The sequence below is a fragment of the Serinus canaria genome, chromosome 4A (assembly GCF_022539315.1).
Source record: "Serinus canaria isolate serCan28SL12 chromosome 4A, serCan2020, whole genome shotgun sequence".
Taxonomy (NCBI): Eukaryota; Metazoa; Chordata; class Aves; order Passeriformes; family Fringillidae; genus Serinus; species Serinus canaria.
The window spans coordinates 568,695-591,956 of NC_066318.1; the positions used below are offsets into that span (position 1 = coordinate 568,695).

The 23,262-nt window shown below is 51.4% G+C and overlaps 1 protein-coding gene across 3 annotated transcripts in view; it reads right to left on the minus strand.

Moving 5' to 3' along the window:
* The window catches only part of FGF13 (fibroblast growth factor 13), a 187,402-nt gene that overhangs the window by 78,969 nt on the left and 85,171 nt on the right, over nt 1-23,262 (minus strand). For 2 of the 3 annotated variants that reach the window (XM_050974397.1, XM_030228837.2), the window contains one exon: nt 4,768-4,935. The exons of the other annotated variant lie outside the window; for it this stretch is intronic. In XM_050974397.1, coding sequence (XP_050830354.1) covers nt 4,768-4,935 — 168 coding nt within the window. The remainder of the gene's footprint in view (nt 1-4,767; nt 4,936-23,262) is intronic. 3 annotated transcript variants of the gene reach the window in all.

Genomic DNA, 23,262 nt, shown 5'->3' on the forward strand with positions numbered 1-23,262 from the left:
TGAGAGGCTCCAGGGAGCACCTGGAGCAGGGGGCTGGGGGGAAACCTGGGCTCAGGGAGCCAAGCAGAGATGCTGAACCTGCTCTCCCTGGTGCTGAACCTGTCACTGCTGTCCCCCTGCCCCGGGGCCTCTCTCCATGTCCTGGACACTGTGCCTGCTCCTGGCTCATCTTTGTGATTCCTCACTGGAACACAAAGTCATTTCTAGTTCTGAACAATATGTAAAGCTCAAAAACCTCTCACAGTTCTCTGATTCCAAACACAGTTCTCCTCCCCCTCCTTTCCTGGTCTCTCTAAAATGCAGCAATACACAAGCATTGCCAGGGAGAAGTGAGGGAGCAGGGCTAACTGGGTGACTGGGGCAGAAGAGAAGGATGGAAGGACAGTGCCAAGTGCCAGTGCTCCCAGTGGTGACACGAGGCTCAGAGCACCCAAGGGACATTCTGCATCACTGCCTGGAGGCTCCCCATTGCTGCTGCTGCTGACACAAGTGCCAGTGCACAGGGAGCAGAGGAGGGGCAGCCTCCACACCAAGTGCTCGAACATCCTCTGCCCCCCACTCCACTGCCAGGGATGGAGATAACAAGCCATTGTCAAGGGCAACCACAGAGCTGCTTGTTTCACATTAGCATCCTTCACATTTTCTAGCTAATCAGATTTCCTGTTGGTTGAGGAAAGCTGCCTTTCCTCCTTACCAGCTGCTATCCCAGATTGCCCTCTCCCCATCCCCAATACGTATTTTGCCATTCTTGTCTGCTTTTCTGTGTAAAAAGGTTATGTATGCCTGGAGGGAGACTAAATGTTACCAAAAAAATAGAAAAAGGCAAAAAAAATCCCACATGAAAACAGAACTATGGGCGAGTGTCCAAGACTCTTGACTGTGTGACTGTGACTAACCAATGGCTGTTTTTAAAAACATTTCTCTCATTTTATTTCCTTCCCTGGATGTAATAATACAACTCAAATTAGTTTTCCAGGAGCCGACTCCTTTTTATGTAACCATGTTTTATACAGACAGCAGCAGCAGCTTATGTTTAAACTATTTAAGAGAACAAATAGCTGCAAAATGTACTTCAGATGGCCCTTCTCCTGCTAGCAGTGTATTCCTGGCTTGAGGGAAGCTGCAGAACCACTCTGTATTTTGCTGCTGGTGGCTGCAGTTGTAAACAATGCCCAATGCCCAGAGGAGCAGCAGCCAGGTAAGGATGTCAGCTCTGCTTGTTTTACTGCCTTGCAGGGAGACTCAGCATTGCCCACTGTGGCATGACTGACAACACAGAGCTGGGAAGATGCAGAACAAAGCAGCAGTTCAGCTCTTGCCCCAGTGCCAGGTTCCCAGGGCAGCAGGGAGGGCAGCCCCACCGAGCTGCAGCCCAGGCTGGCACGGGGCTCAGGAGGAAACCTCCACATCTGGGGAGATCTCGTGGCTGGCATCCCCATCTCTGCTCCTGCCTCCCTCTGGGCCAGGGACCTTCTCTGTGCCCTCCAGGCTGGCACCAAAGGATGCCCTGGAGCTGCTCTCCTGAGCTGCACTTGGGGCACGTGCCAAAAGAATAAAGATGATGCTGCAGGCAGGCAAGGAGGTGTTGGAACACAGGAAACCAAGGCAGATCAGTTAAGGAAACACGGATCCCTCTTCTCATTCCCACTTTGCTTTAGAAACAGGCCCAGGAGATGAGGAGTGAGGGACCACCAGGCTGACACCAGGGTGATGTGGCATTTAAGTCTCCCAGCAAACAGCACAACTCCCCAGACTCCTGGAAAATCTTTTACCTGCTGTCATCCTTCCTGCCTAGGGAGTCCAACTCCTGAAGTGATAAATGAGGCTCCCCAAGCACCACCCCTGTATGAAAGTGGTTAAAGGGTGCAGAGAAATCCATCATCTAAACAAGAGAGCTGCAAAGTTAGAAACATGCAGCCTTTACTCTGTGCTCCCATGCCATTATTCAGCAGATTAAAAAGGCATTTTATACTCTCTGTGGAGTCTTCCAAGTCTGCAATTTTCCATAAAACTTCCATTATGACATTTCACTTGGAGAACTTTGCTAACAGCTTCCTAAGTTGTCACACTTTCCAGTACCTTCAAAAATGAGTAATTTCTGTCACAGTAACAAGTTTAAACATTCCTTTTCCTTTATCCTAACAGCACAACTGAGCTGCTAACTGCTGGGCTCACACTGGAAGGGATTTCTGCTGGGATTTGTTTCAGCCACTCCATTAACTTCGATGGACTGTGGCAGGGTTTGCATGGAAAGCACAGCTCACATCACCTCCCTCTCAGCACTCCTCAAGCTTCATGCCAACAAACCACTGAGGATGGCACACATCCGTCTTCCCGTGGGTCTGGTACCACTTCCCAGGCAATTCACAGATTCTGAAGAAAAAGATAAATGCAGCCCAGGCAACCTGAGCTACAAGAGAGGCTGAAAGGATTCCTGGTCAGATGTTCTCCCCCGTGCCAGAGACAACATCTGTCAGAGAAACACACAGAAATCCCAGCCCAGCAAAGGCTGCCACCCTCTGAACTCCACCCCAGGTGCTCACAGGTCAGAAAAGTGGCCGTGGCTCTTGTGCCTGTCTGGGAATGCAGCACTCCTGGAGGAGAGGAGCAGGGACACACAAGGAACAGACATTCATCTTGGGCATGGCAACAGAGGATGGCAAGCCTTTCCCTGGGAATGGATGGGCACCAGTGCCATGGAGGAAATGCTTTCCTGGGAATGAGCACCAGAGCCATGGAGGAAATGCTTTCCTGAGAAGGAATGAGCACCAGGGCCATGGAGGAAATGCTTTCCTGGGAATGAGCACCAGAGCCATGGAGGAAATGCTTTCCTGGGAATGAGCACCAGAGCCATGGAGGAAATGCTTTCCTGAGAAGGAATGAGCACCAGAGCCATGGAGGAAATGCTTTCCTGGGAATGGATGAGCACCAGTGCCACGGGCCATGGAGGAGGGGGTAACACAGCTGCTGCTGGAGCCAGCCCCTGCAAATTCATGGAGATCCCAAGAGGAGCAGCTCTTGGCTTCCAGGAGCACAGGGCCACTCTGCTGCTCCCAGGTGCTCCCTCGGAGCCTGCACTGGGCCAGCCCTTCCCAGGGACCCCACACTCCCCAAGGCTGAACCGGAGCATGTCCCCCGGAGCCCCTGGAGAGAAAAGGCCCAGCACTGCTCTGCTTTCCTTGCTCCTCCTGGGCAGCCTCTGGGTGTGAACTGGTGATTTATTCTCTGCAGGGATCAGCCCAGCCAAGAGCCAGTCTTCTGCAGTGCAGGCTGCACTGAAACAAGCACGAGCTTCTGCTGGAGCACCCACAGACAGCAGCTCGGGGCTGGCAGGGTAGGGCCCAGCCCTTTCATGCTCCTGGCCACGGAATCTTCCTGCTCACCACGTGCTGAGCACCTGGGCCAGCTCAGCTGCCAAAATCTTCCTGGAGGAGCTTGTCAGGAGCAGCTCTGGGCTCCGAACTGACTCCCAGACAGCACAAACCCTGACGGATGACACGGACTCCACGAGGTCTGCTAAGCCAGGAGAGGGCCACGGGATGGATCCACCTGTCCTTCATCTGTCCTGAGTCATGAAACCACAACTTCCAGCAAGTCAGCCCAGGATGGAGAGGACAAAGGCACTTCCTTCAAATCCCAGCTTTAACATTCAGTTACATCATCGCTGAAACAAGAAAGCTCTCCCCAAGCCTTAAACCAGAGTTAATATTTCTGGTGAGATGGTAAATGCTATTGTACTAAAATACTTTTATTTTAAAAGACAGAAGTCTTCCAGAGGTGGTACAAAGAACATTCATGCAAAATTTGGAGAATGTAACAGAAGAAAGCAATTGACTGAAATATTTTGGGCTACCAGTGACAGCTCAGGAGCTGATGCCCATCATTACAGAGAGAATAATGCAAGTGATTTGTGATAAGAACCCCAACCTGCTCACTCTGCCGTTCCTGCAGACTCGACTGTGGCAAAATCCAGCCCTGAATATTTCATCTTAAAACACTTCTACCAGCAGTAGCATCATTTGTCTTGGCAGATACTGGAGCTTATGCAAAAAGTACAAGGCTTACCACGTGGAATATGAAGCAGTAATGCAAAACACATATAGAACAACAAGAGAAAGTATTAAAAAATAAAATTTAAAATAGCTTAATCTTATGCACACTAGATGAACGAGATATACCTCATTGGCAATTTTATATCAGTAAACACAGCATGAGGAGAGACCATACCTTTGCTTCATCTGAAAAGGAAAACAATCTACTTTTTTTTTTTTTGTTTTTTTTTCTGCTCTGCATGCATTTCATTTCCCAAAATGCAACCAGGCGTGCATTACACACAAAGTTCATCCTGCTTCACCCAGAACAGCTGCCATGAGCATTCTCTAGCACTGTGCAGAAGCCTTATGGAGTGCAAGGTGCTGGGGAGAAGCCGGATCCGACCTGAGAGCCAGACCGAGAGCAGAGGGAGCTCCAGGAGCTACTGCCAAGGACCTGGACCCGTCTGAGGAGCAAGCAGCTTTTGGCAGGCAGAGAAAGGGCAGAGTGTGATGGTGGGAGCTGGAACAAGCAGAGGTCCCTGGAGGAAAGCAGCGTGGCCTCTGTCCCAGAGTGCTCCCGTGGGGGCTCAGTCCCAGTGCCCTGCGGGGCACCCGACACTGACAGCAAGCAAGGGACAGTGCACGGCTCCCCCCACCAGCCTGGGACACACAGCACACCCCGACACACACAGGGGACCCAACAAACAGAACATGGACCCAAAGCGCCACAAACCTTCTGGCTCTGTGTTCTCTTTGAGGTGCACTTGCTTCAGTGGGCAGCAGAAGATTTCGTGACACTTAGCACGAAAAGGGGACTCTTTTTTCTTTAATTCCGCAGATTGGATGGAATCTTGCCGTAACATAATGTACTCCTGAGTGCCAGGGGGAGCGTCATCCATAACTGTGTCACCACACAACAAAATAACTCAGGTTAGAGCCCCAGGAAAGAGACCCCAGAAGCAAATCAACAGAACGTCAGGGTGGGGAGAGACAGAGGGCAGGAAAGGTTCACAGGAAGGAAAATAAACTTTCAAGTGTCAAGTATCTTAGTCATGGTGGGAAAATACATTCACTTTTATAAAGAATGCTTCTCACAGACCTCAACACTTATCCCATTTCATGCAGCTTTGATGAACAGCAGAACACCACCCGCTCTGAGGACAGCACAGCTCCATCCCTTCTGCATGCAGGCTCAGGAAAACAAACCCAGCCCTGGGCTCTCATGGCCTGGCCACAGCAGTGTCTGCACTGCCACCCTCCACACCTGCAGCCACCAAGGACAGCCCTTTCCCAGGAAATGGAATTACACCCCATCCTCAGAGCAGGGAAAACCCAGTGACATTTTCAGCAGACAGAAGTGGAGATGAACAAGGAGAAAGCACATTAATCCTTCTGATGGCTGTCTTGTAAAACAGCAAGGAGTTTTAAAAGTTGATCTTATAAATCAATGCTGCCATTAATAATGCAGTCTGAAATGTTTCTGAATGGGGTCAGACTATTAAATGGGAAAAAGATAAAATATATGGCATAAAGGAAGTTCCAGCTACCTCAATGTATTACATTACCAGAAAGAATTGAAACACTTTTCCACTAGCTAAAAAATGAAGCCTTAATAACAGAGATAGTGAGATTCCTCAGCTCACAGTTTTAGGCACAGACCATCTCCCATGAACAAAAATGAGCTGCTTTTTCACAAGACAGCCTCTAACCACCAATTTATTTATACTGTAAATATATAAATTGTTATTTATAGTGTAACACAGAGATATAAAACCATACCCAAAACCAAACTTGGATTCCCCAACCCTACATGAAAAACAAACATTAAAAAAACCAAATCCTACAATTTCAGCAATGAGAAAAGTAACTACTGACTAGTCTAGCAGCAGTCTAGTCTGAAACATGCACCAGCATGCACTAGGTCAGTTTATCTGGTTCTCAAACTGATGGCCATTAATTCTAACAGTTTAACTGCTTCCTAAATATCTGCCAACACACGGACATCTTAAAAAGCATCAGATTTAACATGGACCCCCCCAACCAAACATTATCCACTGCACTCTCATGCACTGGATGTCTTCCCTGGCAGGAGTCACATCTGGGAGATCAACTCACCCTGGCAGCTGCTCTGCTCACCGTGGGCAGCCCCTTCCCTCAAGGCCTCCCTGATCCAGCACAGCAGCCTTGCACCTGGGCTGCTGAGCCTCTTCAGACTGCAGCCAGCCCCCAATAATTAGGTATCACACCAATAATCTATGAAAGTGCCATTCAAGGGGATGCACGATCCAGGAGGAAAGCTCCAGGGGTTTAGGGAGCAGCAGGTCAGTGGAGCTCGAGGTCTGGGCTGCCATCTGATGGCCTCAGCAGGGCCAGTCCTGCTCTGGAAGGGCAAGCTGTGCTCAGGAACACAGCCAGAGCCCCAGGGCAGCCCTGGCAGCAATTACAGCAGCCAACAGCCACAGGTGCTGAAGGGTCAGCCCTCCAAAGGTCTTGGTTTGAGCAAGCTCAGAGCGTGCAGCATCTGCAGAGCAGCACCACAGCTGGATGCCAGCTGTCAGGATTTGGCAAACAGCTGCTGGCACCATGGTGCAGTCCCTGGGCCACCTCAGCCAAGCTGAGGGCAACCCACAGCAGCTGAGAGGGATCTGCTGAGCAGTGAATGTAAAATAACTGCAGAAACTGTTATGTTTCCTAATCAAAACATTCAGCTTGCTAAATATCACCCTGTAGCACTTTCTTTAGCTCAAATAAAATAATAATAATAATTACATTAATAAAAAATTGCTGTCAACAAGCCACTAGGAAAAAAAATTCCTCTTCCTGTAAGCTTTAGAGAGAGAAAGCAATCTTTAGGATGGCTGCTGGCACCAGGATGTTCTCCCAGATAAATTCAAACACGTTTGCTTTATATAAACACACCAGCTAAAGAGTCTGCTGGTGTGTGTCTTTCTTTTATGTCCAACTGCATTTCAGTCCCATCCAGAATTGCCAGAAACCATAACATCAACCCTGTCCATAGGCCCTGGCTCGGGTTCCAGCTGCATCATCTTTGATGCAATTCAGACTTTAATAAAGCTGTAAGGAAATATCTTACCCCTGTTTCACAGAGAGCCTCCTGCTCTGCTAGCTACAGGCTAGAGCAACACAGGGCAAATCAAATCCAGGCAAAACAAACAGATCCTCCTGCTCCTGCTGGGCCATTGCTCTTGCATGCATATGACACAACTTAAACAAAACTTGTACTTCCATGGATCCATTCACTCCTGAATGAACCTTTCAGCTCATTACCTGAAACACGAAATCTTCCTCAGCTCCCTAACTTTTCACAGTGGTTAGTTTTGCATGCTGTGAGCCCCAGGAGCCTTACACTGGCAGTAAATTCATTTTTCTGGCATTCTGGAAGGACTGAAGTCGTGTCTGTACACACGAGGTCCTCAAGCCCCAGAGAGCATCAGAGCACCTCTGAAATGCTGCACAAAGTGAAGAAATCCCTTCTCTTTGGCACAGGGCAGGAAAAGCCATTCCCCCAGCACGGCTTTGGGGAGTGGTGACAGCAGCAGCCAACGCCCCCCCACTGTCACCTCCCAGTGCCACCCCTCCACTGTCACCTCCACACTGTCACCCCCCAGTGCCACCCCTCCACTGTCACCCCCCAGTGCCACCCCTCCACTGTCACCTCCACACTGTCATCCCTCCAGTGTCACTGTCACCCCCAGTGTCACTGTCACCTCCCCAGTGTCACCCCCAGTGTCACTGTCACCCCCCAGTGTCACTGTCACCTCCCCAGTGTCACCCCCAGTGTCACTGTCCCCCCCAGTGCCACCCCCAGGACACAGACCAGCGATGCCCCCCCAGCACCTCCCTCCTGCTGTCCCTCCTGACCCCACAAGGACACAGAGGTCACCCTGAGGTGACCCAGGCCCGGGGCTCTTGGGAGCTGTCAGCAATTATTGCTATTTGAAGTAATTATTCTTTTTTCCTTTCAGGGCAGACCCAGGGCCAGCAGGCTGCTCTCAGCTGCTCACAGGAACAGGTCTAAACCCCTCTCTAAGATATCCCACCCATCTCAGGGCACTGCCTGTGGGGCACTGAGCTGTGACAACATTTCTGAGACAGCTGATGGAAATCTCTCAGGTCTTTGGGCAGTAAAAGTTCTCTTTGCTTCTTTTCATGACTGCTTTGTTTCCCTCCCAGTTGAAGGTATGATTTTTTTTTTTTTGTCAGCCACCTGCACGACATCATAAACTCAGAGCACAATTAATACTTGCAAGCTAATTGGAAAAATTTCTATTCTGGGGTTGTGAAACATCAGAACTCTTAATGACAACAGAGCCTATCCAAACCATTTCGCATTAAGCTTTGCCAAATCTTGATGAAGTATTCTTACCAAACAGCCTTTCTGGCACTTCTGCATCACCCAGAAATCTTATTTTCAGCTTGCAGCTGTGTGCTCCCAACTTTGAAGTCTGGTTGACTCTGACTTGCAGTTTTCACAATGAGCACAGATATTACAGGAAGCACAAGCAGCCAATTCTCTAATTTTTATTCACAGCGAGCCATTTCTGGAGTCCCTCATTTTGCACCACTCCCTCCTCCCCAGCACACCCCCAGCCCCAGGCACCACACCAGCTTATTTCAAACTGAAAGGAACAAAGCAGCAAAAATACCTTGTGAAAGACACAACTTTGTTTAGATGAGTGTTCAGAATTAAAAGTGGGCTCAGAAGGAGCTCCCACTGCATCTGGGGACGGGGTGTGACAGCGAGGGCTGCCAGGGACAGCCCAGCTCCTTCCCTTCCCTTCCCAGGGAGCAGCGCCTGCTCTTGGCTCTCAACCCAGTTCTGTGAATTTCCTCTCTGGAGCCACTGCCTGGGCTGGTTTCTGACTGGCACCACAGGACAGCTCCATGGCAGGCATGACTGGAGCCTGATTTTGGGATGGGCAGGCAGTGTCTCCAAGAACTCAGACACTGGGCAAGCAGAGAGCTCCAGGGCTTGAACCAGTGAGCTCTCACGGGCTGATCTCAGTCAGGCTGCAGCCACTTCTGAGAGGCTCCATGGACCGAGCAGCACGTGGCTCTGAGTGCCCACGGCCTGTCCAGGGCCACCGGTGCCACCAGTGCCACCACGTCCCACCGGTGCCACCAGTGCCACCCCTGCACCATCACTGCAGGGTCACCATGGCCTGTCCAGTGTCACCACGTCCCACCGGTGCCACCAGTGCCACCCCTGCACCATCACTGCAGGGTCACCATGGCCTGTCCAGTGTCACCACGTCCCACCGGTGCCACCAGTGCCACCCCTTCACCAATCACTGCAGGGTCACCATGGCCTGTCCAGTGTCACCACATCCCACCAGTGCCACCAGTGCCACCCCTTCACCAATCACTGCAGGGTCACCACAGCCTGTCCAGTGCCACCACGTCCCACCAGTGCCACCAGTGCCACTCCTGCACCATCACTGCAGGGTCACCATGGCCTGTCCAGGGTCACCGTGTCCCACCAGTGCCACCCCTGCTCCACCACTACAGAGTCACCACGTCCCAGCAGTGCAGGGTCACCATGGCCTGTCCAGTGTCACCACGTCCCACCGGTGCCACCAGTGCCACCCCTTCACCAATCACTGCAGGGTCACCACAGCCTGTCCAGTGCCACCACGTCCCACCAGTGCCACCAGTGCCACTCCTGCACCATCACTGCAGGGTCACCATGGCCTGTCCAGTGTCACCACATCCCACCAGTGCCACCAGTGCCACCCCTGCACCATCACTGCAGGGTCACCACAGCCTGTCCAGGGTCACCGTGTCCCACCAGTGCCACCCCTGCTCCACCACTACAGAGTCACCACGTCCCAGCAGTGCAGGGTCACCACAGCCTGTCCAGTGTCACCGTGTCCCACCAGTGCCACCCCTGCCCCAGCAGTGCAGTGTCCACTGTCATTTGAGCTCTGCAGCTCAGCTCACTGCTCTGCTGTGCTTGCCCCTGAATGAAGGAATGAATAAATGCAGGAATGAATAAATGAATGAAGGAATGAATAAATGAATGAAGGAATGAATAAAGGAATGAAGGAATGAATAAAGGAATGAAGGAATGAGTAAATGAAGGAATAAAGGAATGAAGGAAGGAATGAATAAATGACTGACTGAATGAATGAACAAACATTCATTCAGTCAGTCATTTATTCATTTCTGCTCAGCCTGTTCCGAGTGCTCTCCTGCTTTTCCCATCTGCTGAACAAATGCAAGCTGGCTGCTTTCCAAGCAGGTGGGCTGGGGCATGCAGCACAGCAGACAGACAGACAGTAACTCCAGGGTGCCACTGCTTTTTGTGGAGCGTGTGTTAGGGAAGCAGCAGGCACTGGGAGCACTGGGAGCACTGGGGGCACTGGGGGCACTGGGGGCACTGGGAGCACTGGGAGCACTGGGGGCACTGGGGGCACTGGGGGCACTGGGAGCACTGGGGGCACTGGGGGCACTGGGAGCACTGGGGGCACTGGGAGCACTGGGAGCACTGGGAGCACTGGGAGCACTGGGGGCACTGGGGGCACTGGGAGCACACCGGTGCAGAGCTGGGGACACTGCATGGCACCAGGGCTGGCTCCAGGGCGGGCACTGCACAGCAGGACCTGCCTGGCCAGCTGCAGAGGATGAACCCCCCAAACTGCACGGCCACCACGGGTCTGGCCCTTAGGATGGAGCTGTGGCTGCCACAGCAGCTGCTGGAGCAGACCTTTCTCCTTCTGCCCCAAGAGCACAGGACAGGAGCACCACGGAACACAGGAGAGATGGACAGCAACTGCAGAGGGAAAGGTGAGCCTCACCCCCCTGCCTAGCATGAACCCCACTCTGACCAGCTCACAGTGAATTTAGAAGTCACTGTGACAATTTGTGTCACAGTGCACTCACGTTCTTCACTGACAAAGTCTGGGAGAAAAGCAAGGGAACATCCTGGAAGTGTGGGGAAAATCAGGCATGCAGGGGAGAAGGTGCCAGCAGACCTGCTGGAAAGGTCCAGGATGAGTGGGAAGTTTGCAGTTTTTGAGAGCTTTGCACAGCTTTACTTTGCTGCTTATGAAATATTAGAAAACTCTTGTGTATCGTAACTTTAATGAGAATTTAATTATTAATGTAGCCCTATTTGGAGCTAGGAGAATAGTTTCAGATTATAAGGGAAATAGAGAGAAGTGCCTTTTTTCTTCCTATTTATGGAGCATTATTGTCAACAGCTGGGCTACAAAAAGAGACAAACTTCCCTAGTGTTGGGAAGAAGAAAAAAACCAAAACAACAAAACCACAAAGAAAGAACTGAAATAGATCAGAATCCTCTAGGAAAAGCAAAACAAGGAAAAGCGACCTGAAAATGGCAACAAAATCCTCAAAGAATAGACTGCATCCCTCCTGGAAGTCTGGAAGGAGGAGTGCTGCTCGGGGAGCAGGGGATGAGCCCCAGCCTGGCAGCCAGCTCCAGGCTGGCACTGCAGCTGCAGCTCCTGGGCATCCCTCTTGGAAGGAGCAGACAAGAACAGAGCCATTCATAAAGGACAGGTGACACCTCCCAATTATCTGCCCCATTTACTGAGGATTAACAAAGGGAAGGATGAAGAAATCAAGTGTTTTAAAATTCACTACAGAAAGAGCAGTGCAGAGAAATGGCCTCAGAGGAAATTTCTCAAAGCAAAGCACAGAAAACTCATCAGCAGGAGCCAAAAGCCAGGGTGTGCCCTGGAGAGGTGCAGGGAGGGCTCTCACAGCCCTGGGAGCAGCAGAACCCTGGGCCCTGCTGTGCCTCAGCACCCACCCAAAGGGGCAAAGAGCTCTGACCAGAGCCAGGCACACAGGGGCTGAGCAGCAGAGAAGTTCTTTCAGAAAAAAAAAAAAAATATAATTTGACCTGAAATTAACACTGCTCTTCGTTTTGAGGTCGGAAATTATTTTAACAGGTTAAAGATTAGGTTTAATCAGACAGACACCCAATATACAAACACATGTACACAAACCAGTTCAACAACAAATGAAAGGCTGCAATATTGTCTCACGCTGATTTCTTAGACTTAGCTTTAGTTAAGCTGAATTCCCACCACAGGTGGTGATTTTGCACAAATCACTTGATGCACACCCAAAAATTTACCCAGCAAGTTACAGAGGTGCAGCTCAGAGCCCTGACAGTGATGGCTGTGGGCACGGAGGGGGCTGTGCTCACACCTGGGCTCACACCTGGGCTCACACCTGGGCTCACACCTGAGCTCACACCTGGGCTCACACCTGGGCTCACACCTGGGCTCACACCTGAGCTCACACCTGGGCTCACACCTGGGCTCACACCTGGGCTCACACCTGGGCTCCACGCTGCTGGCACTCTGCAGCCTGACCCAAGAGGGATTTCAAGGCTATGGGTTTGCAGAAAAGAGTTAAACCCCAAGCCTGTGCTCAGTCAAAGCAGAAATAGCTCAGCTGGGTGGCTGTGGCCCAGCACATCGTGGTCTGCTCACACAGGCCAGCCAAGGCCAGCTGGGCTGTCACTCCTGACTGACACGCTGTCACCCAGGGGAAGGACGCGCTGACAAGGGCACAGAACAGAAATGAAACGCAGATTTTTACAAACCAGCACACATTTCCACACAACCTGCCATGAAATTCAGACGTTTGTACAGGTGACCTCCATGCCTGGGGGGCTGCCACCCTGGGAGCTGCACAGCCAGCACCCACTGCCAGCTGTGGGAGCACGCTGAGCCTGCCCCAGGAGCTCCTGCCGCTGCTCAAACACTCAAACACCCCAGATGCAATGCACTGCTTGGAATTAACTTCTCCAGAAATCCAAAGGCAAAAGGATCAAATGAGGCTGTTGTGTCAGAGCAGAAGGAACAGTGGAGGTTATTGCCTTTGTGTATTTTTGTACTACATTGCATAACGTGCTCGCATTGATGTTCAGCACCGTAAATGACATAAAAAACAACCCAAGGCAGCAAGCACAGCAGAGCTCTAAGAAAAAACCCTCACATTTCACATTCCAGTGCATGAAGCTGCAGTCCCCTAGCTTACAACAGTCTATCAAAGTTAGCAAAGACAAATGTGTGTCTTAGAAAAAAGACATTGCTTCAACACTGAGCTAGAAATTACCTTCTGGTTTTTAGGAGCTAGTAAGTGGTCTTTATTCCACTACCAGAAAAAGCCACTCTGCTCAACTAAGGACACTGCATGCTGCAGAGTGTAGTTGGGGAGCTGCCTTGGGATACCACACTCGCTTTTGTACTGCTTTGAAATCATCCATATCAGAGAAAAGTCCATATTTTCTGTCATTACTGTATTTCTGCCTACTGGGACTCTACGTACCTCCAAAGGAATTAAACCATTTATTCTGAAAGTTGATTGAAAAACCTTAAAACATTGGAAGGACACAGCTGCTGTAAGTGTCTGAAACGTGTGGATTCACACCAACTCCAGTTAAACAAAAAAGTATCAAGAAAAGCTTCAGAGCGATTTGCAGCAGCTGAATATTTGGCCCAAACAACTCTCAAAACAAGTGCTGGGGTGCACAGGACCTGCAAACCCTGGCTCCTGAGCCCTGCCCTGCTGTGGGCAGCTCCAGTTGGCAATCCGTGCTCTCAGCACCTCCTGCACCACTCCCAGCCAGCAGTGCCCGAGTCCTTCCACTGCTCTCTACACCACAGAAGCACTCTCTGCATGTTTAACACCAGCCCCCACAACTTGCACCTGAAGGGACTGCAGGAAAACAATAAATGATTTTTTAACAGCTTCTCAAAGAATTCATTTAAGGAACGAGGTCTTTGCAAACAAATCCACCTTTCCTCTTACCTTTAAATCTACAAATCTGGAACTTCCATTCCACCCAGGCACTCTGCTCCTGAACTGAAATTCTAAAGAGCATTTCACACAATGTTATTAGCATTTTAGTCTTTGTCTATTAATGTCACAAGGGACACACAACTGCCAGAGCTCTGTGCTGCCCCTGCATGCCCCTGCATGCCCTGGAGAAGGGGACAGGAGCTGCAGGTGCAGGGTGCCACCACCCCCGCCCCAGAGCTGCCCTACCTGCTCGGTGCTCCGTGCCCAGCCTGGAGAGAAGGAGCAGCACCTCTGAGCTGCTCTGCTGTCCTGAGCTCTGTGCAGATGTGGGATGGAGCTGTCCCCTGCCTGTGGCTGCCAACCCCGGCCACCAGGGATGACTCACTGTCACTCTCACACACATTAAAGGCTTCTGTCCATTCTCTGACTGGGGCTACTGCTGCAATTGTTGTGTCCCACTGAGGGCTGGCACAGGCTGGGCTCAGCCCTGCAGCCCTGCCAGCTCAGGCTGCTCAGCCCCTGCCCCTGCCCCAGCCCCTGCCCTGCCCAGCCCAACTCTCCTCTGCTCAGGCTGCTCATGTCCTGGGGCTCAGCCCCTGCCCAGCACAACTCTCCTCTGCTCAGCCCCTGCCTCAGCCCTGCCAGCTCAGGCTGCTCAGCCCCTGCCCCTGCCCCTGCCCAGCCCAACTCTCCTCTGCTCAGCCCCTGCCCCTGCCCAGCCCAACTCTCCTCTGCTCAGCCCCTGCCCCTGCCCCAGCCCTGCACAATTCTCCTCTCCCACCAGGTGAGACAACAGAAGGGAGCTTTCCCTTGGCCATATCTGACATTCCAGCACTGAAGCTTCTCTCCAGGAATGCTTTGCATGTCACATATTAGTGGATTCTGAGGAACAGCTTCAGCTGCACATCATGGCTAGACAAAGTGCCCGCTGTGGGCAGTGGCCTGGAAGGGCACTGGGAGCAGCTGTGGGTGAGCACAACACAAACAGTGCTGCTGACACTGCATGCATACTGCACCTCACCTAGCTACCCTCCAGGAGGAGACAATAATGGCAACTTCACTGAAGTTTTGGGCAGAGAGAGGCCAAAGCTCGGGCTGGCCAGAGAACCAGGAACAAGCCATGCTGTCCCCAGCCTGGGCATCAGGAAGAACTTCTTCCCTAGAACGACACTCAGTGATCCTGCCCCACCCAGGGTGGTGGGGGGACTCCATGGTCCTGGAGGTCTTTTCCACCTGTAGGGACTCCATCACTGTATGAGAGGCTGTGGCTGTCCCTGGACCCCTGGCAGTGCCCAAGGCCAGGCTGGACAGGGCTCGGAGCAGCCTGGCATAGGGGAGGGTGTCCCTGCCACGGCAGGGGTGGGACGAGGTGACCTTTAGGGTTTCTTTCAACCCAAACCACTCTGATTTTATGTGCATCACTCAATACCCAGAAAAAATGGAACAGTCAGAAGACTAGAGAGGGAGTAGATAAAGTTCCACAGAAGATTCTGATGGAACAACGTGAGCAGGCTCTCTGCAGAGCCCAGGTGTGCTCAGCAGTGTCCATCTACACCCTGGCTGCTCTCTGACACACAGCTGCACCCAAAGCTGCCACAACTCCTGCACACCACAGGATCCCTGCAGAAACGTGACAGCACAAAAGCACCACAGCTGCAAAGCCACAGTGAAGTGATGCTGGGAGCAGAGAGTAGGTGGTAAAGTCTTTCCAGGCCACCAGAGAGTCTCCACCACCTCTGAGCAGCCAGCAGGGTTTGCCTGCCCTTGGCTGTCACCTGTGAGGTGAGCACTGCCTCCCTTCACTGGGACGAGCTGCCTGCAGTGAGAGCATTTAACTCCCTTTCAGTGCTTCATTGTGCTCCAACACGCCGTGGTGCCATTACAGCTTTAAATATTTACTTGACATTATCTTGCATCTGGCAAATGTATTCTGATACTCCCCAGCAGGTCCCATGCAGGATTAAGTTCTCCACTGGTCTTTGCACAGTAACAGATCCCATTTTATTTCACCACTGCAATTCTCTCCAAATCAGGTCTCCAAAGTCCAAGAAGTTTTCCAACAATTCTGTTAAGCAGATGAGATTTGCAGGCACCAGACTAATTTCTAAGTTCCTACAGCAGTTAAGACTTTTCCTGCCTCCTCCTAATTTCTGTGCTGCTCAGAGCCACACAAAGACTGCCTGTTACTCTGCTAGTGCTGCCAATCCACCTGCACCTTCTCCCTTACTCTCTTATTGTTAATTAACCCTTCCATTTGCAAATTCCCATATTTCAGACAAGGTGCTGTTGTCACAACAGCCCTGTATGTGAATTATTAGAACTAGATATTATTCATAAGTAATTAACTATAAACAGTAACACATTGAAGGCTTAAAATACATTGGGACAAACCCAGGCCAGCCCTGCCCCATCCCAGGACAAACCCAACCCAGGCCAGCCCTGCCCCATCCCAGGACAAACCCAGCCCTGCCCCATCCCAGGACAAACCCAACCCAGCCCTGCCCCATCCCAGGACAAACCCAGGCTAGCCCTGCCCCATCCCAGGACAAACCCAGGCTAGTCCTGCCCCATCCCAGGACAAACCCAGCCCTGCCCCATCCCAGGACAAACCCAGTCCTGCCCCATCCCAGGACAAACCCAGCCCTGCCCCATCCCAGGACAAACCCAGGCCAGCCCTGCCCCATCCCGGGCTCTGGCTGGCTCTGCAGAGCCCCAGGAGAGCAGCAGGGCTCCAGCCTGATCTCAGAGCCGTGCAAGGACACCTGGCTCTCACAAAGGAGCAGCTGACCAGCACAAAGGGCTGCACAACCTCCCCCCTCCCAGGGACTCCACACAGATGCTCCAGCACAAAGTCAAGGAACATTCTGAGTGTTTCTGTCACCTTGCTGTGCCCCTGAGGCTCACGCTGCAGGCAGGCTGCTGTGCCCACATTCCTTCAGCACTGCACGAGCTGCTCTCCAGGTGCCACTTTCCCCTTTATTCCCCATGAAGACACCCAGCCAACAACAAAACGGGGAGTGGGAGCTGCCCAAGAACAACTCTGTCTGTTTCTAGAGAAGTGAAAACTCCAAAGAACACTTTTTCCCTCGCACTGCAATAACCAGGCAAGCCCCAGGCTGCTGTCAGTGAAACAGGGGAAAACGTGACCCCAGTTCTGAGAGGGCTCAGAGGACACCTAACCCCAGTTCTCCTGAGAGGGGAAATGTAACCCCCGTTCTCCTGAGAGGGGAAATGTGACCCCAGTTCTCCTGAGAGGGGAAATGTAACCCCAGTTCTCCTGAGAGGGGAAATGTAACCCCAGTTCTCCTGAGAGGGCCCGAGGAGCTGCTCCCCCAGCTGAGCACAGAGCCCCTCTCTGCTGGCACCCCCTGTCCCAGGGCAGGCTGCAGGACACCCACATCTCCTTCACACCAAAACCAGCCAGAGCTGAGCTTGGTTTCTGGCTCACTGTTCCTCACAGGGCTGTGAGGAGCTGCTCAGATAAGGCTTCTGCAGGCTACCCAAGGCTAAACCCCCTAAATGCACACCTCCAGCTCACAGCACTTCATTGCTGCTGCTGCTGCTGCATATGGAGAGCTTAGATGAAAACAAGCAAATACTGGGTAAAAACATTCCAGAAAAAGCTGAATATTTATGGCTTGTACCCAGAGACCTGAGTGGCAAGTGGATGCTTCAGGTAGAGATAAAAGGAGTGCCAGAAGAGTAACTTTTATCTATGCAGTCTACATTTAATGACTGCATGAACATTTGCAGTTGATTAGGGCCAGCCTAAGTGCTCTGTTGTTCCTTTGTTCCATTTCTGAAGGGTTTGGACTTCATTTATTATTTTTCTTCATATTTTTTTCTCTCCCCCCCAAAAAAAAAAAACAAACTGCAACTAAATATAATTTTTGGCTTTTAAAGACCTATTTCCATTTATAGAATCCAGCTGACAGGCTGGGGATGATGTTTCCTAGCTGAGGCATCTGTCTCCTTGTCAGAGGGAGGGATGCTCATGTTGGGTGCAGCAGGCTGGGCATCTCTGCCAGGCTGAGATGTCAGGGCAGAGAGCAGCGTGCCCGCCCCCCCTGGGCATCTGCCCTGGAGCAGCTCAGCCCCAGCTGCTCTGCAAGGCAGCCAGCCTGCAGGGCTGCTCTGCTGGGGACAGGGACAGGGGGACAGGGACAGGCGGGAGGGCATGGGGACAGGGCACATGGGGATGGGATGGGGATGGGGACAGGGATGGGGATGGGGGGATGGGGATGGGGACAGGGATGGGACAGGCTGGGATGGGGATGGGACAGGGCATGGGATGGACAGGGCATGGGACGGGATGGGGATGGGGACAGGGGATGGGGATGGGGACAGGGGATGGGGACAGGGCATGGGGATGGGGATGGGGACAGGGCATGGGGATGGGGACAGGGCATGGGGATGGGGACAGGGCATGGGGACAGGGGACGGGGATGGGGACAGGGCATGGGGACAGGGGATGGGGATGGGGACAGGGGGATGGGGACAGGGGACGGGGATGGGGACAGGGATGCTCCACTGCTGAGGCTGCCACAGCTCCCGTTTAATTGCTCCTTATTGATTTAATTCAGGCAGCCACAGGAAGGCCAGCCTGCTCTCCCTGGAGCAGCTGGCTGCTCTGGCATCACCTGTGCTGGACAATCCCCTGCCCTGGAGCTGCAGCAGGAGCTGCCCCAGTCCAGCACGTGTCACAGCTGGCTGCAGCCACCCCGTCCCCAGCAGCACAGGGGCCAGGACACGAGGGGTTTGCAAGGGGCTGAGTCTGGAGAGGCAGTGCCATGGACTGAAGTCCTCAGATCCAAGAAATGCCTCCAGGAGATGTGTCCCTGCCTCCTGGACCAGAACAAACCTACTGCACCTGCCCCCCACTCATTTCAGTTCTGCTTTTCATTTCTACATCAAACGCTCTGCAGCCACAAATCCAATTATGCTGATAAAATTGGCAAGAACAAGGTTTCTTTTGAGATGGGCTGCTTGATGCTGCAAAACGTCACCAAATGAATCTTTCTGAGAGTAGATTCCTCCTCTCAAGGAAGTTTTTCTTGCCAGATGCTGATGTAAATGCTTAGAGATCATGGCATGTTTCCAGCAGGTGTGCCACCCTCAGTGACACAAAAACAAGGAGGCTTTTTGAATTCAAGGATAACATTAAGCCATTAGTGACTGCTTGGTGCAGATGACTGTGAGCACAAATATTTTAACTAATTCTCACCAGAGGATTCTTTTCCAGGAAGGATGTTTCCCACAAACTGATGTTTAAGGTACTGGTTTGGATTTTTTTGCATTACAGATACCATGAAGCTCCCTCAGCCTGCCCTAGCAGGAGTGCAAGCAGGAGTGCTCACCAGATCACCCAGCTAATGGCACAAAGAAAACACATGCTTTTCTTCTTCAATATCACTGGTTCAGAACTCAGACATGGGCCTGAACTCAGGACAAATGAAAAAGTGCCATGGAAAATAATTCTGCTGAAACTGTAAGGTGTTCCTCGAATCCAGTTCCATTCCCTTCCCAGCAAAAACCAAAGACTAACAGGCAGCTAAGCAGCAAACACTAAATGCAAACAGTTTTGAAGGCATTACCTACACGATTTTCCTTTCATGGCTCCCAAAGTCCCCAGCCCAGGCAGGACCCATGCACTGTCCCCACTGCAAGGAATGAAACCAACACCCCAGCCTGGAAGGGGAGCTGAGAGCAAGTCCAAAGCCCCAGAGGACTGTGGCTCTGGTAGGAACCAGATGCTTTTGATCCAATCACTTCAGACTTAACCAAATCATTACAGGGGATGTTTCCTGCTCAGTGTGCTCAGACCCACTCCTCGTCATCTGCCAACAATGTCATTATTAAAGCAGTGTTAATAAGGCACAAGCAGTGTGCCCTGCACAGCCAGGAGCAGATGGGCAATGTGGCTCCCTCTGGGTTCTGCCTTTTGCCCTGCCTGGCCCCCAGGTGAAAGGCAGCACTGGTACCTGTCAGAGGTGCAGCACACAGAGCCCAGCTCAGCTCAGTGGTGAGGGCTGTGCTCAGGATGCACTCCCTGGATGCCACAGGAACTCTGCCAAGCTGCTACAGAGACAAATGAATGACTAAGAGAGAGATGTGAGAGCTGTGGGGGTTGTGCAGCCCTGGGCTGGCACTGGCAGGAGCTCCTGTTCAGCAGCTGACTGGCAGTGCCTGCCGTGGGAGCTGGGTCCTGCTCTGAACACCCCCAGCAGCCACGGGAGGAGGGAAGAACAGCACAGACTCCCCTCAGGGTTTGGGGAACATCCCTTCCTTCAGACTGCCAGGCCCAGCCCCGTGTGCCCTCAGCCTGCCCTGGCAGCCCCATGCCCTCCTCTGCTGCTCCTGCCCGCTGAGGGCACTGCCAGCATCCCCTGGCACGGGCACAGCCCTGAGATGCAGCCTGGCAGCACTGCAGGCAGAGCCAGCACCACGAGCTCCTTCCTCAGAGTCTGCAGCTCTCTCACACCCAAATGAAATCAGTATTTGCAAACCTTTGCTGCCAGCCTTGGCACTCCTGACATCTGTTGATCATTTTGGGTTTTCTGCTTTCACTCCTGCTCTCTGCATCTGACACAGGAGCTGCCAGAAAGGATGGAAGCACTGGACACAAAATGAAACCATTCAAAGTAAAGCTTTTCTCCAGAACAGCAAAGTCTCCAGCCCAAGGCTCTGCCTCCCTCTGGATTTGCCCTTTCAGTCTCTCCAGGAAAGCAGACCCTAGTCACAAGCACTCACTTAGCTGCAAGCCTGGGTGTCCTGCAGCAGAGATGCACACAGGTGAGAACAAAAGGGAAATGGTTTTTAAAGCTGTGTCCCCATCAGCTCTGCACAGCCATCAGCAATCTCTCCCTCTGCACCTTTCAACCCTGGCCCATTTCTCACCTTTCCTCCGCTGCTCTGCCAGCAGAAGGGGAAGAGATCACCCAGATGTAATTTCAGCAAACAATAAATCCCTTTATCAATGGTGCTGCCCTGAAAGTCAGTAGATGGAAATCTGAATCTGATTTTCCAGTTTCCACAGCATTTCTTTCCATAAGATCATTAAACTGCAGGCTCAAAGTTACAGCTTAAATCATGTCTTTTTGCAGACAAGTCTAAGCTCCAAACAATAAACAGTGATTTATAATCTGTTGTTTTCAGTCAATATATCACATCTAGCAAACATTGATTTATATGTAAGATTAGACTTTGTGGTTGTACTTTCCAAAGTTATTCAATAACAGCAATCATAACCAACAATTGATAGGTAATTTTTCTAGTACACACAAATTAATCTTTGCTAATTTTACCTTAAATTACCAAAGGTTCATGATTCATTTTCCCCTACAAAGTTGCAGGTTGGTTTGGTTTCTTGGTCCCATTACTCTTCCCCTGCATCTTGTCCTTTGACTATTGAACTCTTTGCTCGTATCTCATTCTTTCAAAGTTTACTTCCTTTGTGTACTGGGCAGAAATGAAGACTTGCCTTCTCCATTTTTACCTGAGTGTTTGAGCTCTGATTCTCCTGCAAAGCATCTCCTCAGCTGTTAAATTCTTTCAGCCCATCCTTCTGTGGGACACCTGCACATCCAAAGCTGACAGAGAACAACTTCCACTCACAGAACAACTTCCCACTGCCAGTCCAGAGCAGGCAGGCAGCCCCCCTCCCAAAGGAACAATTCCCACCCTTTGCCTGTGCCCTGGAGGTTTCTGTTCCCAGCTCCACCTCAGCTCTCCCAGCCTGAGGGCAACTGTGCCACCCTTGCCCTGAGCCCAGATAGAGAGTGACTGCACTGAAGCTCCTGCCCTGGGGGTTCCAGGTGTGGAACACAAACCCTGGCTGGGCTGAGGTGTGGAACACAAACCCTGGCTGTGCTGTGGAACACAAACCCTGGCTGGGCTGAGGTGGTTCCAGGTGTGGAACACAAACCCTGGCTGTGCCGAGGTGGTTCCAGGTGTGGAACACAAACCCTGGCTGTGCCCTGGTGGTTCCAGGTGTGGAACACAAACCCTGGCTGTTTCCCTCCAGGACAGGCTGGCTCCAGCCCAGCAGACCCTGAGCACACAGAGCAGGGCAGGACACAAACAGAACACAAACCCTGGCTGTTTCCCTCGAGGACAGGCTGGCTCCAGCCCAGCAGGCTCCTGACACACACGGAGGGCCAGGACCAAGACATGCCCGGGGCAGGGTGGGCTCACCCAGGGCTCAGCTCGCTGCCATTACAATTGAAATAAAACCTTGATGGAAGGGCCACCTGTGGCCCCATGTGCAGAGCCAGCACCCTCAGCAGGGGATTGTTATTTCAACACCTGTCTGCTGTACGTGGCTGTTTATTAATAGAAAGGATCACACACAGCCTGAGGTAAATTAAAATTCCAGTTCTGCTATTCCGTGTCATTGAAGAATCTGCCAGGCCGTTGTTTGATTTGGTTTCTAGCAAAGCAGGCTAACAAACTTCCTTCCAAGCCATTAATTCAGACATGCAATAAGCCTAACACAACTGCACTGGCTCATTAAAGCAATTTGAGGTAACCTGCACTCATTAGAGCAGCCACCATCCATCCCTGTGACTGCAGCCCTGTTTTCAGACAGCATCAGAGATGACCTGCTGTGCCAAATGCCTCTTCTGTCTCAGGAAAACTTCAGGGAAACAGCCAAATGGAAAACCTTCATTTGCTCAGGCTTTGAAATTCATTCAAACACAAGAATGTGATAACATTTGGAGTATCTTTTCTCATCCAGAGAAGGATTATTTAACTAGATGAAGGGAAATTCTTTGGTAAAGACAGTACCACAATGAAATTAATGCAGGACAAGTTTGCAGATAAAACTGATAAGCTCCATGCTATATCTGTGGAAAGGACAGTTTAACCATTCAGGAAAGCAAATACAGGAAGGACAAACTGTGAGTGTGCCACAGCTGAAATAATAAGAACCAACCTGTGACCTTGGTACATCAGGGTACAAAGCAGCTGCAGAGAGCTGCTGCCCACACTTAGGGAAAAACCATAAAAATCCTCCTGTGCTTAATAAAAAAGGACACCAAATGAAGGTACAAAGACAACTGAGGCAGCACTTAGCCTTTAAGCAGGGACATTTACAGGTGTACCAGTCATCAAGCTCAGGATAATTAAGCCTGGCCCTTGAACTACATCAACCCATTTAGTGGCTAGAGGTGAAGCACAAAATCCTTGAGTGAGACTAATTTGGAGTCCTCCAGCAGAGGAATTAAGCAGCTTAATACAAAGCACCTGCTATGGACTCAGCACACCTAAAGAAAGACTTGTTCACCTAATACAAGGGAGACAAGCACACAGCAGACTTTGACCCTCTGCTACACAGAAAAATCAACAACAACAACAACAAAATCATCTCTGTGCACGTTTGCTGTTTCCCAAACAAATAAATACCTGTTTCTCCAGGTCAGGTTCA